The 17,486-nt window shown below is 39.1% G+C and overlaps 1 protein-coding gene across 4 annotated transcripts in view; it reads left to right on the top strand.

Moving 5' to 3' along the window:
- Nucleotides 1-17,486, top strand: part of fam184ab (family with sequence similarity 184 member Ab) — a 133,583-nt gene that overhangs the window by 50,644 nt on the left and 65,453 nt on the right. For all 4 annotated transcript variants that reach the window (XM_084431786.1, XM_084431787.1, XM_084431788.1 and 1 more), the window contains exons 5-7: nt 764-945; nt 6,865-7,050; nt 16,041-16,163. In XM_084431786.1, the coding sequence (XP_084287912.1) occupies nt 764-945; nt 6,865-7,050; nt 16,041-16,163 (491 nt within the window). The remainder of the gene's footprint in view (nt 1-763; nt 946-6,864; nt 7,051-16,040; nt 16,164-17,486) is intronic.

Below are 17,486 nucleotides of genomic sequence, written 5' to 3'. Positions count from 1 at the left end.
ATATTTCGTGACGGAACTCACCGAACATCCAAAACAATGCTGTGTGCTGGGCTAAATGGGCTGGTTGTATGTGCGTAGCCTACATATGATGTCATTTTGACCAGTTAAGAACTTGTGAAGAGCTTATAAAATGTGTAAAGGAGTCAAAACAGCAGCAGGAATCCCTCCATCACACACAAATGAAGATCTGCTGTGTGGAGACGCAGTTCTGATCCTGTACTGAACTGTGATGGGCAACATTGCGACTACGGTACACTTGAGCATTCTGTCCCATTTTAGGGTCACATCTTGTGGCATCATGTCCCGCTTTTGGTTCGTTTACTTGCCTTTGGTCCGTGTTGCGTTCATATTTCATTCGAACCACAACAGAGTTTGTTGGGTAGCGGACCGAGACCCATTTTTTCAGCGATCTCGGTCCGCAGTATTCGAATGGCAGTGCTCACGACGTTTATTTGAATGAACCGCACTAACAGAGCAATCGCACCAGGGTTCGTTTTAATCTAACCAAACATGCCAAATGTTAACAGCTCTTTAACTGGGGTTGTGGACATAGACGAACCATCAAGCCATTGCAGAGTAAGCAAACATCACTGGTGATAGTTCAAGTCTATGTGCTGTGTTCAGATTCACAGTATTGGCAGTCAGAAAGGATCTTTGAGACCGTCTGCCCTCTACGGGGTATTTCTCCCATCTGCGTTAGATGACATTCAAAGCATTGACCCTCTTGTACAGCTCTATCTCCAGCTTTCTCTCTGCTGTTCAGGTCAGATCGGAAGCCTGCAGGCCACTCAGATGACTCACGAGGCGGTCATTCGGGATCTGGAATCGGAAAAGTCTCGTCTGAAGGACAAGGTGTTGCGTCTGGAGGAGGAAAGAGGGGCATTGCAGAACAAATGTCAGACGCTGGACGAGAGGCAGAGACAGCAGGTCGTCTCCCTGGAGAAGGTACGGATCAATTCGATGCAGTTTGCTGAATATGGATTCGTTTAGGCCCGCTTAGAGTGTTTGGACACTTTCTGGTTGTCAGACATCACAAGCGTGATACTAGCTGGATTTATACAGCAAAAATGGCTCAGAAAAGGGAAGTCAAGAAAAGCTCTTATGCAGATGCCACTTGGTTTGCTATTTTATATCTAATGCAAGGACATTTTTAAGTGTCCAAATATGTTTTGAGGGCATGATTTGTGTAGCGCCGTAAGATCTTGAAGCGTAGTTGGTGTGTGTAGGAGAGATGGAGCGAGGAAAAACAGCTCAAGTCTGTAAGTAGCTCAAACATCAATCTTCTGCAGTAACATCTATTTCACATGAGTTCCTCTGAGACATCATTAGTTTTATGTTTAAAGCACATACAAGCCCATCTCTCGTGTTAAACACTAGCTGCTTTATCACAGCTAAATCCAGACCTCCATGTTTAATTCAAAACTCACTGCAAGACTTCAGAAAATATGTCTCTTTGTGGACGGTTGGTTTGATTGAACGGGAATTCTTATTTCTCAGTGGTTTCACTCAGCCCTGCAATCATTTTTCTTTTGCGGAGACAGCATGGCTATTTATTTGACTCGCTACAGTATGGGATTTCGTGCTGTTTTCACGCAACAATCTGCTCGAGCAGTTTGGCTTTTTGGCTGTCCTGTCGCATTTGGGTTTTGATTCATTATTAATACGTTGAGAGCCCCAATAAACAGATTGTGGGAATGTGGGCTTGTTGTTGCTCCTGAAATATCCTTCTCAGCAGTTTTAGAACTAAAATTGGGATAGACTTTTAAAAGAATAGACTTTGGGAAACTTTTAAAAGAGCCATGGCGCAGTTTGTCCTGTGACGCGTTGCAATTACATTCCCCTTCTCTCTTCCCTTAGCTCACGGTCATTCTCCCTTATTTTTGCCTATTAAATGAAAGTTTCCTTTGTACCTAAAGAGTGCATATTAGTACCTCAAAGGTGCAAATTGGTACCAAAAGTGTACATATTAGTACCTAAATGGTACATGTTAGAACCTTTTTAAAGGGTATCGTCCTAGTGAGTGCTTTTGTACCATTTTGTCTGAGAACAATGAAATTAAGAATAAACAACTTCACAAATGATAATATGTAGGCTATAAGTGTCTTGTTAATCTTGTTACCAAGATTTTGGGATGTTTTTGTTGTTGTTAGTTCACCCGAAAAAGAAAATTCTGTCATTTAATTACCAATATTCCAATATAGTTCCAAATCCGAAAGACTTTTGTTAATCTTCGGAACACAAATAAAGATGTGAGAAATTTCTTTCCCTCCATTGACTACACTTTGACGCTTTAAAAAGTTCATAAAGAGATCGTAAAACTAATCCATATGAATTGAGCAGTTTAATCCAAATTGTCTGATTAATCCAGATTTAATTTAGGCAAATATGCATTACATTAAGTTTGCTAATGTTAAAACTATGTAATCCAAATGAAAAGAAATGTTATATGCAATTCAAATACATACATCTTAAGGTCAACATACATTTCTAATAAAGACTCCCATCCCGTATCACTCTGTTCCGTTCACTCTGTTCCTTCTAGCTGTGAACTAGTGAGGTGTTAGATGTCTTTCAGTCTGGTTTTCGGGCAGGACACAGTACTGAATCAGCTTTACGGCGAGTCTCAAATGATCTATTACTTATTGCAGACTCGGGCAATACTGGGGCTCTAATCAAGTTGGATCTTAGTGCAGCTTTTGATTTAAGTGATTACGGTATTCTTATTAATCGTTTGGAACACGTTGTAGGGCTGAGAGGGACGGTTTAAAAATAGTTTTCCTCATATTTAAGGGGGCGGTCAATTTCTGTCAGGGTTGGGGATTTTTCCTCCGGGTCAGTTTCTCTGGATTGTGGAGTACCTCAGGGTTCAATTCTGGGACCTATTCTCTTTTCTCTGTTTTTGCTGCCTTTAGGCCAAATTTTCAAGAAATATGGTATATTTTATCACCTATATGCCGATGACATTCAGATTTACTTACCGATTGGAGCTGGAGGATCAAGCCCTAATTTATCCCTGGTTGCTTGTTTAAAGGAGGTGACTAGTTGGTTAGAGCAAAATCGCTTGCAGTTAAATGCCAGCAAGTCTGAAGTCATGGTGTTTGGGATGAAGAAGGATGACAGTGGTTTAACCGATTTCCTAGGTATATGGGAAACATACGTTCAGCCTAAAATACGAAATTTAGGTGTATTTTTTTACTCTGCTCTTATGTTTGACCATCAGGTTAAAAATGTGGTAAAAAAATTTTTTTATCAGTTAAGGACTATTGCGAAAATGAAATCTTTTTTGTCTGTTCCTGATCTGGAAACAGTGATTCACGCATTAATTTCCTCATGCTTGGATTACTGTAATGCTCTATATGTAGGAATTAGTCAATCTCTTATTTCAAAATTGCAGCTGGTTCAAAACGCTGCAGCGAGGCTACTCACTGGTATTAAGAAAAGGGTGCATATTACACCTGTTTTGAAAAGGCTTCATTGGCTCCCTGTGAAATATCGGATACAGTATAAAGTTTTGTTATATGTTTATAAAGCTGTTCACGAGTTGGCCCCGGAATATATCAAGGATTTGGTGCTTATGAACTTTAATTGTTTACTGCTCTTTGTTCCAAGAACTCGTCTTAAAACTAAAGGGGATCAAGCTTTTTCAGTCGTTGGCCCTAGACTGTGGAATGCTCTTCCCCCTGATATTAGATCTGCACCGTCAGTTGATGTTTTTAAAATTCGTGTGAAAACGTATTTGTATTCTGTTTCTTTTAATTCTTGACTCTGTCATTGTATATTATGTTTTTTTTGTATGTTTTTTCTTGCTTTTAGATGTACAGTCCTTTGGTCTACGCTGTAGTAGAAAGGGCTATATAAATAAATGAGACTTGAGACTTGAGACTTGACTTGAACATTACCCTCATAAACACTTCAGATCAGGGGCAGGTGAAACCAGCCTAATTTCAGCACTTCCGTAAGACCAACTGGTCAGATTTGTGAAGAATATATGAAGCGTCATGTCTCTTTTGGTTTGCTGCTGTGTGCTTGAATTTCAGGATAATTCCCCTCTCATCAATCTTTCTCTCAGTTTCTTTCTGTCGCCCACATCACAGTTTGTTTGCAGCACAGCCTTGAGTTAGGTGTTACTATGACAACACTCACTAAATAGAGCGGGAAAGGATTGTGGAGTGATTCACTTTGCCGACACTTCTGCTGGTCTTATAATAGGAAGTTTATTTACTTGCGGGCAGTTGCATCACAGTGTCAGTGTGGGCTTTGAAGGTGTCTTTTTTTTTTTTTTTTTCACTGTTATACTTTTAGATTGGATTCATGACATTTCTGAACAAGAGGCAGTCTGAGTGTCTCTTATTGAGACCTGTTTGTTCCCTTTTCTTAAACTGTACTCAAACTTTCACAGACTCTCATACTTTCACTTTGAATCCTGTTTATTCATGTGAATGTGAAAAGAGCCTTATAGTACTGATGTGTACTGATTTTTTTAATTAGTATTATTACACGCCTCTGTGGAATACTTCATTCTGATTAGTCAATCGCGCCATCCAGCGCTATGTTATTCCCCGATAACAACCAGTAAAAACTGAAAACACAGACTCATCCGGGTTATTGAAGTCGCCGCTTTACGCTTGCTAGGAATGGTTTTTCTTCGTGGAAGTTTTGCGTTTGGTGAGCTAATAAAATTTCAAAACTCAAATCAATATTTGGTATACAGTTATTTAATTATGTTAACCGGTATCGAAGACTTTCTCTTTGTTGTTTCATACAAACGCAGCTGCTGCCATTTTGCGACGATTGTTTTGTGCAATGTAGTGGATTATAAGATAACAAACAGGTACGATTTTTAAAAGTTTAATCTCAAATCAATATCTCTTATCCCCATAATTATGTATGTTGTGAAATACCGTGTATACTGTATGTCCATTAAATGTCTGTTTGAACTTGCGGTAACACTTTACAATAATAGTACATGAATTATCATGTACTAATACCTGAATTAATAATTACTTTACTATGAACTAATGATGAGTTAAGACATGTACTAATGAGGAACTAACCTTAACTACGACATGAGTCATATGAATTCCTGCATGAATATAACATCTTAACTACACGTTAGTACATGCTTGTTAATTAATGTATTAATTAACATTTCGGGGTAAACTAAATCAAACTTTCTCTAGAAAATGGACACATTTAGTGTCCCAAAAGAAGAGCAAGAACCCTAACTGACTAACATCCGACTGCATTATGATATAAAGACAGTAAACCAATCCATAAAATAACCACATAAATAACCATCATCTGTGCTAACACTGATTTTAATTTTGAAAATTGCATCTGCATGTTAGTGTAGGTATTTCACTCTTGATGGCAGCAGTGGAATCACTTAAAACAGAATGAGATTGAATCGTTTTTAATGATGAATGCATCATTGTGTGTTCAATGAGTAAGGTTAAATGTAAACATTGCAAGACATCTAGTGTCATTCACTGATGTTTGTGACAGTTGCTGGTGTCAAATTTATGAACAATTTTACATTGTGCCCTTTTAGTACATCTTTCTTCTGATCTGGAACATGTTTGATTTAGTTTAAACCCGAAATGTTAACTAATACATTAATTAACAAGCATGTACTAACGTGTAGTTAAGATGGTATATTCATGCAGGAATTCATATGACTCATGTCGTAGTTAAGGTTAGTTCCTCATTAGTACATGTCTTAACTCATCATTAGTTCATAGTAAAGTAATTATTAATTCAGGTATTAGTACATGGTTATTCATGTACTATTATTGTAAAGTGTTACCGAACTTGCTGATTCCTAGCAACTGCTTTCTCCAAGGAAGCTTTGCGTTTAAAGAGCTGATAAAATATTTCAACAGATCAATATTTCATGTCTAATTATTTACTTATCTAATGTCATCACTATTAAATGTAGTTTCATGAGGAATCAACATTTCCTATGAGAACTCAAAGGTTCCTTGCATTTATTGAAACCAAACTGCAAAAACAACTCAAAAACATGATGTTTCCCAATGTTGAATAAAGTCATTTAAAGGCTATGCATTTCAATCTATCTTTTTGCTGTTTATGTTTCAAACTTTTACCTCATGTAACTATTATTAAATGAATACTTTTATTAGACAAGGACACGTTAAATTAATCAAAAGTGGCAGTAAAAATATTTATAATGGCACAGAAGATTTCAATCCCAAATAAATGCTGCACATCAAAGAATACATGTTTTCAACATTGATAATAAGACAAATCAGCATATTAGAATCATTTCTGAAAGATCATGTGACACTTAAGACTAGAGTAATGATGCTGAAAATTCAGCATTGACATCACAGGAATACTTCACTTTTTTAAAATGTATTATATATATTATATATGAAAAATATTAAAGTTGGGAAAAAATATAATATTTCACAGCATAACTGTTTTTACTGTATTTTGATCAAATAAATGCAGCCTTGAAAACAGACATTTTTAAATGTTTTTTTAAATAGTCATATAATATAATAAATGAAAATAATAAATATTCAGAAACTGTAACACAATTTTAAAAGTGCTAATAAACAAATACAAATGCAACAGATGGACAATAATGAAATTTGTGTGTTTAGATGTTTTTTAAATTTATATACAAATACTCTATCTATCTATCTATCTATCTATCTATCTATCTATCTATCTATCTATCTATCTATCTATCTATCTATCTATCTATCTATCTATCTATCTATCTATCTATCTATCTATCTATCTATCTATCTATCTATCTATCTATCTATCTATCTATCTATCTATAAGCATCAGACCATGTTTTAAATACATTTGTGTTTTATTTTTTCTCAACAGTCACTTCGAGAGGAAAAGCAGATCTATGAGAAGGAGCTCATAAACTTGCGTGTCAGATATGAAGAGGAGACCGCTCACTTTAAGGATACCCACAGTCGGGCGGTGGAGGAGCTCTCCAGGAAGCACCGGGCCGCTCTGGAGAACACACAGAGCATCTCCGAGAAAGAGAAGAACCGCCTCCTGTCTGTGAGTGAACTCTGTCACATCGCTGTCAGCTGTGCCCACATACAACTTTTTAAACACTCTCAGCTGTCCTGTCGAGATATCAGCATGACTGCACTTCAGACGTTAGGTTCAGACGGAAGATGTCACCTTGAGAAAGAACCGGAAGCACCTTTGAGTGCAAGTGGAAGATCAGGGAGAACAATTGTAACAGGTTCAGGATTGGAGAACATATGCGTTTTTAATCTGGTTTGTCACATTATTAGTATTTATTTACAAGCACACAAGGATCCAGTCTGTCCGCTGAGATAATGATCAGGTACAGAGATAGATGAAAGTTGAGCCAAAATACTGTTTTAGATGTTGTGATACAAAACTATGTTTTATAAACAGATATTTTAATTAGTTTGTTTGTTTGTTTGTTATTTAGTTAGTTTTCAGTGTTATTGTTAACTAAAACTAGAATTGCTAAAATATAAATATTTGATTAAAATCTTAAATGTGAAAAAATATCAAATTAGAACTAAAATATCTGCAACAAATTGAAAATAAACACAAAATAAAATAAGTTGAATTTGAGGTGGTAATTGGAAATTGAAATAAAATACATTGAAGCTACATACATATTTTACCTTTTATATAAAAATATGACAATAAAAGCATAGAGAAGTGTATTTTCCTGCTATTTTAAAGTTTTATTTTGGTATCCTAACTATGTTGCTCCGCACGTCTTAAATGTCAACTGCAACACTAGACTAAGACTGCTGAATTTACTCTGCACAGATCTGATCTTTTGACCATATCCGATTTTTATTTTTATTTTTCTGTCATGGATGTTTGCAGCACAAAATCTGACAGAACGGCTATAGACCGGATTTTCCGGAACAATTTTCGATTGTTATCTTAGTAGCGTGCTAAGATTTCATTTATTTGAATGGATTCGAAGGAATTAACGAGAGAGAGACTGTTAATTACCTTGTGTTCATTAGTTTATTTACAAAAACAGTGAAAAAAATTCACGGTGCAGAGGTTGAACACCAGTTTCTATGTTCCTGAATGTGTCTGTTCACACGTAATTTCTTAAGTATAAAGTTTCCAACCCATCCATCCATCCATCTTCTTCCGCTTATCCGGGGCCGGGTCGCGGGGGCAGCAGTCTAAGCAGGGATGCCCAGACTTCCCTCTCCCTAGACACTTCCTCCAGCTCTTCCGGGGGGACACCGAGGCGTTCCCAGGCCAGCAGGGAGACATAGTCTCTCCAGCGTGTCCTAGGTCTTCCCCGGGGTCTCCTCCCGGTGGGACATGCCCGGAACACCTTCCCGGGAAGGCGTCCAGGAGGCATCCGGAAAAGATGCCCGAGCCACCTCAACTGACCCCTCTCGATGTTGAGGAGCAGCGGCTCTACTCTGAGCTCCTCCCGAGTGACCGAGCTTCTCACCCTATCTCTAAGGGATCGCCCAGCCACCCTGCGGAGAAAGCTCATTTCGGCCGCTTGTATCCGGGATCTTGTCCTTTCGGTCATGACCCACAGCTCATGACCATAGGTGAGAGTAGGAACGTAGATTGACTGGTAAATCGAGAGCTTCGCCTTGCGGCTCAGCTCCTTCTTTACCACGACAGACCGGTACAGGGACCGCATTACTGCAGAAGCTGCACCGATCCGCCTGTCAATCTCCCGTTCCATCCTTCCCTCACTCGTGAACAAGACCCCAAGATACTTGAACTCCTCCACTTGAGGCAGGAGCTCTCCACCAACCTGAAGCGAGCAAGCCACCCTTTTCCGACTGAGAACCATGGCCTCGGACTTGAGGTGCTGATTTTCATCCCAGCCGCTTCACACTCGGCTGCAAACCGTCCCAGTGCATGCTGGAGGTCCTGGTCTGATGAGGCCAACACGACAACATCATCCGCAAAGAGCACAGATGAAATCGTGTGGTCCCCAAACCCGACCCCCTCCGGCCCCTGGCTGCGCCTAGAAATTCTGTCCATAAAAATTATGAACAGAACCGGCGACAAAGGGCAGCCCTGCCGGAGTCCAACACGCACCGGGAACAAGTCTGACTTACTGCTGGCAATACGAACCAAGCTCCTGCTCCGGTCGTACAGGGACCGGATAGCCCTTAGCAAAGGGCCCCGGACCCCATACTCCCGGAGCACCCTCCACAGGCCGCCGCGAGGGACACAGTCGAATGCCTTCTCCAAATCCACAAAGCACATGTAGATTGGTTGGGCAAACTCCCATGAGCCCTCCAGCACCCTGTAGAGGGTATAGAGCTGGTCCAGTGTTCCACGACCGGGACGAAAACCACACTGTTCCTCCTGAATCCGAGGTTCTACTATCGGCCGGATTCTCCTCTCCAGTACCCTGGCATAGACTTTCCCAGGGAGGCTGAGAAGTGTGATCCCCCTATAGTTGGAGCACACCCTCCGATCCCCCTTCTTGAAAAGAGGGACCACCACCCCGGTCTGCCAGTCCAAAGGTACTGTCCCCAACCGCCACGCGATGTTGCAGAGGCGTGTCAGCCAAGACAGCCCCACAACATCCAGAGACTTGAGGTACTCAGGGCGGATCTCATCCACCCCCGGTGCCTTGCCACCGAGGAGTTTCTTGACTACCTCGGTGACTTCAGCTTGGGTGATGGACGAGTCCACCTCCGAGCCCTCAGCCTCTGCTTCCTCAATGGAAGACGTGACGGCGGGATTGAGGAGATCCTCGAAGTATTCCTTCCACCGTCCGGTGATATCCCCAGTCGAGGTCAACAGCTGCCCACCTCCACTGTAAACAGCGTTGGTAGGGCACTGCTTCCCCCTCCTGAGGCGCCGGACGGTTTGCCAGAATCTCTTCGAGGCCGACCGATAGTCCTCCAACCCAGTTTCCAACCCAGTAAAAAAAAATCTGTGAATTTTATTGCAAACGCATATTGGCAAGTCTGCTTCATAATAAGACATTAAAAAGCTATCTTCATGACCAAACGTGTCGCCCTCGCCTTGTGGTGGCTTGGAATTCAAAGGGGAATCAAATATTCGTGTTTAGACGTAGGTCAGATGTCCAGATATTGGATATGTATCTAATTTAAAACCATATTTGAAAGTGGTTTGAACGTGTCCAACAAATTCTGATCAGGGATTTGTTTGAGACAGTGTTAATGCAGCTTAATATATCTTACACTTAAATAAATAACTACTGAAGTGGTTAAAAAAATGCTTCTTTTTGGTCATGTCTTATTTTGCCTAGGGCATTAAGTGAACCAGAACTGCCACTTCAAATAAAAAAGCAGGTGCATGATGCCTCTGAAAGCACCAGATCATTTTCTAAAGAACTAGAGAATAAATGTAGTTTGTGGAACTTTAGGAGGTTCTCCAATGTAAACAGGCTGCGTTTGTTTTTATTCATAACTAGTGGTCGACCGATATTAATGGCCGGTGCCGATATCTTAGAAAGCAGGATGGCCGATATATTTATAATTTATATAAATTGTACTTAATATTTAATAAATTAGAAATAAATCATTTGAAAATTAATTTAAAAAAAAATCACAGACAAGGTTTAAGCTAGTCCTGGACTAAAATGAATGTTTGAGCTTTTTTTAACTGAAAGCAACTTGCACTGACAGATCTTAAAATATAAGGTATGATAAAATATGGTCTGTGAAACCAGGCCATAGTGTTTGGCTTTTTAGAAGCCTACTAGTAATAGAAAAGCAAACGCTATAATACTTTCTTAGTTTAACGGTTCTAACTAGATAGGACTATTAAACAGAAACCGACCGTAAACTAATGAAGACGGAGAATCCGACACATCAGTAAACTAATCGTCCGATACCGATGTTTAAAAAATGCCACATATCGGCCACTATATGTCGGACTTGGCGATATGTAGGTCGACTAATCATCCTAAGCTTTTTCTCTTCTATTTTTAGGAGTGTGTGTGAGTGAAAAAAATGCTAATCCAATATAGAAACAGAAAGGGAAAGCGCAGGTGCCTCAGCTCCAGGAGGTTTGGTTGAAAGGAATAGTGCAGTACTCAGCCCTGCTTTCAGTGCAAATTCACCTCACGCACACTCTCACCTCCGTCCTGCCTCCATCTCACCCTCTCCACCCTGCTCAAAGTGTCCCAGACAAGACACACTCGATCTTCATTGATTTAACAATGAAAGGCATAACTGTTATTTCACTCATCAGCGGAGACAGGTTCGTAAATAGCGAACGTAATGACTAAACCGTCTGTTTTGATTTCTCTAGCCGATAGCATATGAAATGAAAGCCTAGAAAGCGGCACTGAATTGACTCAGTCAGAGCGCAATCTGTCACCCTCCCTCAAAATAGGCAGCTGCCAGCAGCCCGGCACATCCGTATCCATACAGTTCACAACTACTTAATCTTTTTGTAATTGTAAATCACACACAACAGATTGTTAGCTGAACATAACAGAGCAGCAGTGGGTTATTTCTGAAGCCAAAGTCTAATGAGGATTTTGACTAATGTTTTTGTTTCATAAGAAAAAACAATCCAAGGCACTCGAATATTAGTTTTTAGAAAAATATAAAAAGCCTTTATTTTTTTCATGGCTTAAAAAAAAAAAAAAAACAGGTGACAAGCAACAACACACCTACGCGTTGCGGCCAGTGAGCCTTCATCAGGGTGTCTAATGCACAAACAAACAAATGTTTTTGTTTGTTTTTATTGTTTTAATAAAAGAAGCATCTTATGCTCACCTATGATTGATTGATTGATTGATTGATTGATTGATTGATTGATTGATTGATTGATTGATTGATTGATTGAAAACTATTAATCCCGATAGGGAAACTGTTTGCCACCAATCATACAGCCATCAAACACAATACACAACTAACAGACAGATAAATAATTCTGCATTAGGAGACTAATAAAACCTGATTAAGAGACACAATTTGAGGAAAGATTCAATTTCACAGTTCAAAAATATAAAATACAAACACTATAAAAGACAAGAATAATATTCAACAATTAACAGCGTTTGTTGAAATATCTGACCGCTTCGGGAACAAAAGACCTTCTCATGCGCTCACTAGAGCACCAAGGCATTACCAATCGCTCACTAAAAGAGCTTCTGAGTCCTTTGAACAAATTGTGTACTGGATGGCCTTCAAAAAGCAGGACAATCTGCATTTATTTGATCAAAAATACAGATAACAACATGTAATGTATTCCTGTGATGGCAAAGCTGAATTTTCAGCATCATTACTGCAGTCTTCAGTGTCACATGATCCTTCAGAAATCATTCTGATTTGCTGGTTTGATGCTCAACAAACATTTCTGATTACTATCAATGTTGAAAACAGTTGTGCTGCTTAAGATTTTGTGAAAATCACGTTTTTAATTTCGTGTATATGTCTATGTGGTTTTTAATATGCTTTAAGACAACACCAACACCATTGTTGAGTACTTTCTCCTTAAAAGTCCAGTGTCTCAAAAAACACGGTTTGAAATCGCTGGTGTTTCTTGCGTCACAAACTACCTTGTAACCAATCACGTCACGTGCCGGCGGGCTTTAGCATATCATTAACAGCGAACTAGCAGGGGAGTTTTATAGGTTACCCTAACCCTAATTATATGTGAAAAATATACATTTACTGTAGAAATTATTGTGTCAGGAAAATTTTTTTTTTTTAAGAGGCTCTTAATATCGTGAAACATACTTATTTTTACCTCATAGTTGCTATTAAAGTGTTTAGGTACTTGTGGTGCTATTAGCTAGTTAGCATTGTCTTTTTCCTTTGGTGACCGACTCCAGAAGTTCCCATGAGCAAGCAATCATTTACTTCTGAAAAGTCCACCACCACCTGAGCATTATTAGAAATGCTAACAGTTTCTACATACTCAATCGTATTTACATTTCCCATACCTTTAGAATGTAGCATGCATGCTAATGTGATGGATCTAATTGTCTCACTTTAACTCATTCTGAAAAGTTCCCTTCACGCTCACAGAGATTACGCCTGTCCAAATCCGGCCTGCTCCGCCTTTATCACCTGCTGTCAAACCTGTACGACCCTTCAGCGAACCTTTGTGCCCGCGGACATCGCCCGTGATGCCGCAGCAGCAACCGGTTAATCACATTACTGCTTTGGGCTTATCTCACCGACGCCGTAGCACCCGCTACTCTCAGAAATGGAAATGTAGTTTGAAAAATTGAGGCGCAGATGAATAATCAATGAGAGTGGCCTCTGTTAGAGTGTGCCGCTGACTCACAGTCTCGTACAGGAGCAGCATGACGACCGTGCTGACGTCCTATTTTAGAAGAAGCCTAGGGCTCTCTCTCTTTCTCTTCTTTATCTTTCTTTTCCAGAGCGCATTCGGTTCGTAGTGTGTGTCCATAGTGTGTTTGTTTGGTGACTCACTGCTCTGATGACAGACCTTGTGGCATTAGAAGAACCTTTATTTTGGAAACCTCCACAGAATAGAGCCCCATGTGTGCGATGTATTTGATATTTTCTGGGAGGGAGATCACAACTGGATTCTACTTAATTTGACATGGATCACAGCATGGATCCATTTTTACCATCTCGACGCATGTCACTGAGGCACAGCCGGCACCCTCAAGAGGTGCTATTTGCATATTTGTGTCCCTTGAATTGGGGATGGAGTGAATTATGCACACCTGCTGGCTATACTGAGCGCTCAGCCCATTTGCTCGTCTGTGCTACCATCAATTTTTTAAACAGGCGTACTTAAGACTTCTTTCTCCTCAAGGCCCACGCGCCCGCACACGCACAGGATTTTCACCGGCTGTTCTTTTAGGTGATGTGTATATGAATATGCACAGAAATGAAGTGACGTGGGTTTGATTCGTCGTGGACTTTAATCGAAATGTGCAAGGAGCTCGCCGCTGCTCTTTATAATGAACGGGAGAGATTATTTCGTCTCTGTCATCTTCCATTTGTCAACATCTATCGCTCTGCTCTTTCACATCATCCACTTGCTTCTTTTTCCTCTTTTAATATATGTTAGGATATAATTATGCCTTGTTCAGAAAGGAAACAAGATTGACAGTTTTAGACTTTAATTTTACTATAGCCTTGCAAATACTGTGTATATATATATTTCAAAGTATCCTATAATATATCCCATGTATATTCAGTAAGAAAGCATTACAGTGATTTGAAAAAAAAAGTATTTGAAATAAGTATCCACAAAATTAAGCATTACAGCTTCTTTCAGCTTTGATCATGATAATATGTTTCTTGAGCAAATCAGCATATTAGAATGATTTCTGAAGGATCATGTGACACTGAAGACTGGAGTAATGATGCTGAAAATTCAGCTTTGTCATCATAGGAATTAATATATTAAAATATAAAACAGTCATTTTAAATTGTAATAATATTCCACAGTATTAATGTTTTTACTTTTTTGATCATATAAATACAGCCTTGGTGAGCAGAAGAGACTTCTTTCAAAAACACTAAAACATCTTAATGACTAATCATTTAATGCTTTATTTTGCCTCTTTTTTTTATATATATATATACATTATATCAGTCTAAGTCAATGGGAGATATTCTAATTTCAATTTTAAATATCTGCAAAACAAAGTTTAAAGGGTTAGTTCACCCAAAAATGAAAATTCTGTCAGTAATTACTCACCCTCATGTTGTTCCAACCCCGTAAGACCTTAGTTCATCTTCGGAACACAAATTAAGATATTTTTGATGAAATCTGAGTGCTGGATCACTCCTCCACAGGCTTATTGACACTATAACTTGCTGGCCCAGAAAATGTATTGAAGACATCGTTAATATAGTCCAAGTGACTCCAGTGGCTCAAGCTTAAGTTTATAAAGCGACGAGAATACTTTTTGTGCGCAAAAACAAACAAAAATAACGACTTTATTCCACTTTTCATTTCCTTCTCTGGTCATGTGTGTGATACGTGGTGACATGCAACACAGACGCGCTACGCTATTACACTACGTGAAATGACTCGAGGCCCAGAGAGAAGGAAATGAAAAGTGGAATAAAGTCGTTATTTTTGTTTGTTTTTTTGCACAAAAAGTATTCTCGTCGCTTGATAAACTTAAGATTGAGCCACTGGAGTCACTTGGACTATATTAACAATGTCTTCAATACATTTTCTGGGCCAGCAAGTTATAGTGTCCATAAGCCTGTGAAGGAGTGAGACAGCACTCAGATTTCATTAAAAATATCTTAATTTGTGTTCCGAAGATGAACGAAAGTCTTACGGGGTTGGAACAACATGAGGGTGAGTAATTACTGACAGAATTTTCATTTTTGGGTGAACTAACCTAACCCTTTAATGAAGTGTCTACATTAAGCAACTCAGGCTGAATTAATTACATATTTTTAATTCTTAGAGTTAGGATGTATAACCAGAATATTTGAGGAATATTACTTCAGTACTACCTTGAAAGCGCAATAATAAGACCCATTGTATCCTCTGACTGTGGTGGGCAGGAAACAATCAAAAATTGCATTTTGTTCTGTAAATGTCACAGGATGACTATGATTAGTTTCTGTATTATTATTTTCGAGGAGAGGTCTAGAAAGCTGAAGAATCTTATTATGAATAATATATAGTTATTAATTTCTTCTCATGCTTTGTTTTTGCATTGCAAATCTTGTCGTCTTATTTCTTCCTACTTCCTGAGACAGATATTAAGTGGATTTCCTAAGGCACTACCCTGACATGTTTGAAATTAAGTTTTCAGACGGTTATGCCTTCAAAATGCCACAGCCTAAAAAAGATTTTTCTCATGATTAAAGGAATAGTTAATCCAGTAATGAAACTTCTGACGTTATTTACTCATCCTCGTGTTGTTTCAATCCTATGAGTTTCATTCCTCGTATGAATTTGGAGCGACATGAGGTTGAGTAAATGACAGAATGTTCACTTTTTGTTGAGCTATAACTTCAAAATGAGAAGTAATAGTCTAACACGTGGTCGTCTTATCTCCGGTAACATAAACTGTTTCACGCGTCATTTTTAATCAGCATGTTCTGTTGGACTTATAGGAGATGGAGGATCAGTTCGAGAAGGAACGTAACTCTCTAGAGGAACAGAAGAGCCTTTTGCGAGAGGAACTGGACAATATACGAGAGGAGCTCAGTGCCAAACTCAACATGGCCAACAGTGAGGTACGGTAATGTGTGTGCTGAAACCTTAATTTAGGCCATTTATAATCAATAAAACACTGATCATTGTCTACGTTTAGACCTACACCAATAATGTGATTTTTTTCCAATAATCAGAGTAAGGACTTAATCACAGTAAGATGTTTACATGACACAAGTAAACCTCAATACACAGCACTAAGGATGACCGCACATATAGTAGATGTGTTACTGGCCACTGTTTTAATCTACTTACATACATTGCAAAGCATTTCTAATATTGAAAATTTCTAATATTCATTTTCGATGACGCACCTATCATTTTTGTGTTTTTTTTTTTTTTTTTTTACTGTGTATTTTTTATAAAAATACCATATGCTTACAGATATTTAGGAAAAATGGCAAGGTCACATACTTGTTTCTCTGAAAAACAATGCTACAGCCAGTTGTTCTACTTTGAAATGTGCGTTCCATGTCGAAATGTCTGTTTTTGTTTTGGACTGCGTGTTTTTACTGCCAATTTACCCAATAGTATTTCGACACCCCGGGTTGCCAGTTGGTGGAAAACAACAGCGTTTTGCAGCCAGCAAAAGAAACTGGGTCAGAGTCCACTTTTCATGCCGTCCCTCGCTAACTGCCCTCCATCTCGTTCACTCGGATGTACGTCATTGCTTACATTGCACGAGTGCACACTACTGGTGGAACCCTTGCAATGGGTTGAAATGGAACACCCTGTAAGCAGCTGTTTTGTGACGTCACAATCGTGTTGCTTTGTGGTATACAGTATGGATCTGCTTGAAGTGTACATATGAGTAGACTAGCTCCCTCTCTCAAAAATTGAGGGGTCGAGGGTCTGTTCAAATAAACTTCCCTCATCCACTTGAAGTTAAACGCACTTCAAAATGGTGGCAGGGATTCCCTCGAGAGGAAGTGCTTTAGAAGTTCGAGAGTGTATGTCTAAAAGTGGAGTTAAACGCAGCCTCAGTTTCTTCAGCAGCTCAAAAATATGATGCCTTCTTTACCGCTACATGACAGCATCATCCGTGAACATCACAAAGACATGTGCAGTTTGTCAGATTAGAATAGATGTGGTTACAGTGTTTACATGCCTGTTCATAGCAATTAAAATCGGCATACGCCACATGTTTGACTATATTTATGGCTACTCTGTTATGAGCTTAATCGCATCAATTTGATCGAAGTAAAGTAGGATAAAGTTCAATCGCAGTATTGCCTAAATGTCATTAGAATCGTATTATGAGGGTGCATGTAAATGCATGTAGTCATTGTTAGGAAGTCTGCATTGCTTAGTTTTGTCCATTCTTTTCAAAACCCTGTGCTGTCTCT

The sequence above is a fragment of the Rutilus rutilus genome (genome assembly GCF_951802725.1).
Source record: "Rutilus rutilus genome assembly, chromosome: 15".
In the NCBI taxonomy this organism is placed as follows: domain Eukaryota; kingdom Metazoa; phylum Chordata; class Actinopteri; order Cypriniformes; family Leuciscidae; genus Rutilus; species Rutilus rutilus.
Note: the sequence above shows the minus strand (reverse complement) of the source record. Positions and strands in the feature narration are given on the sequence as shown.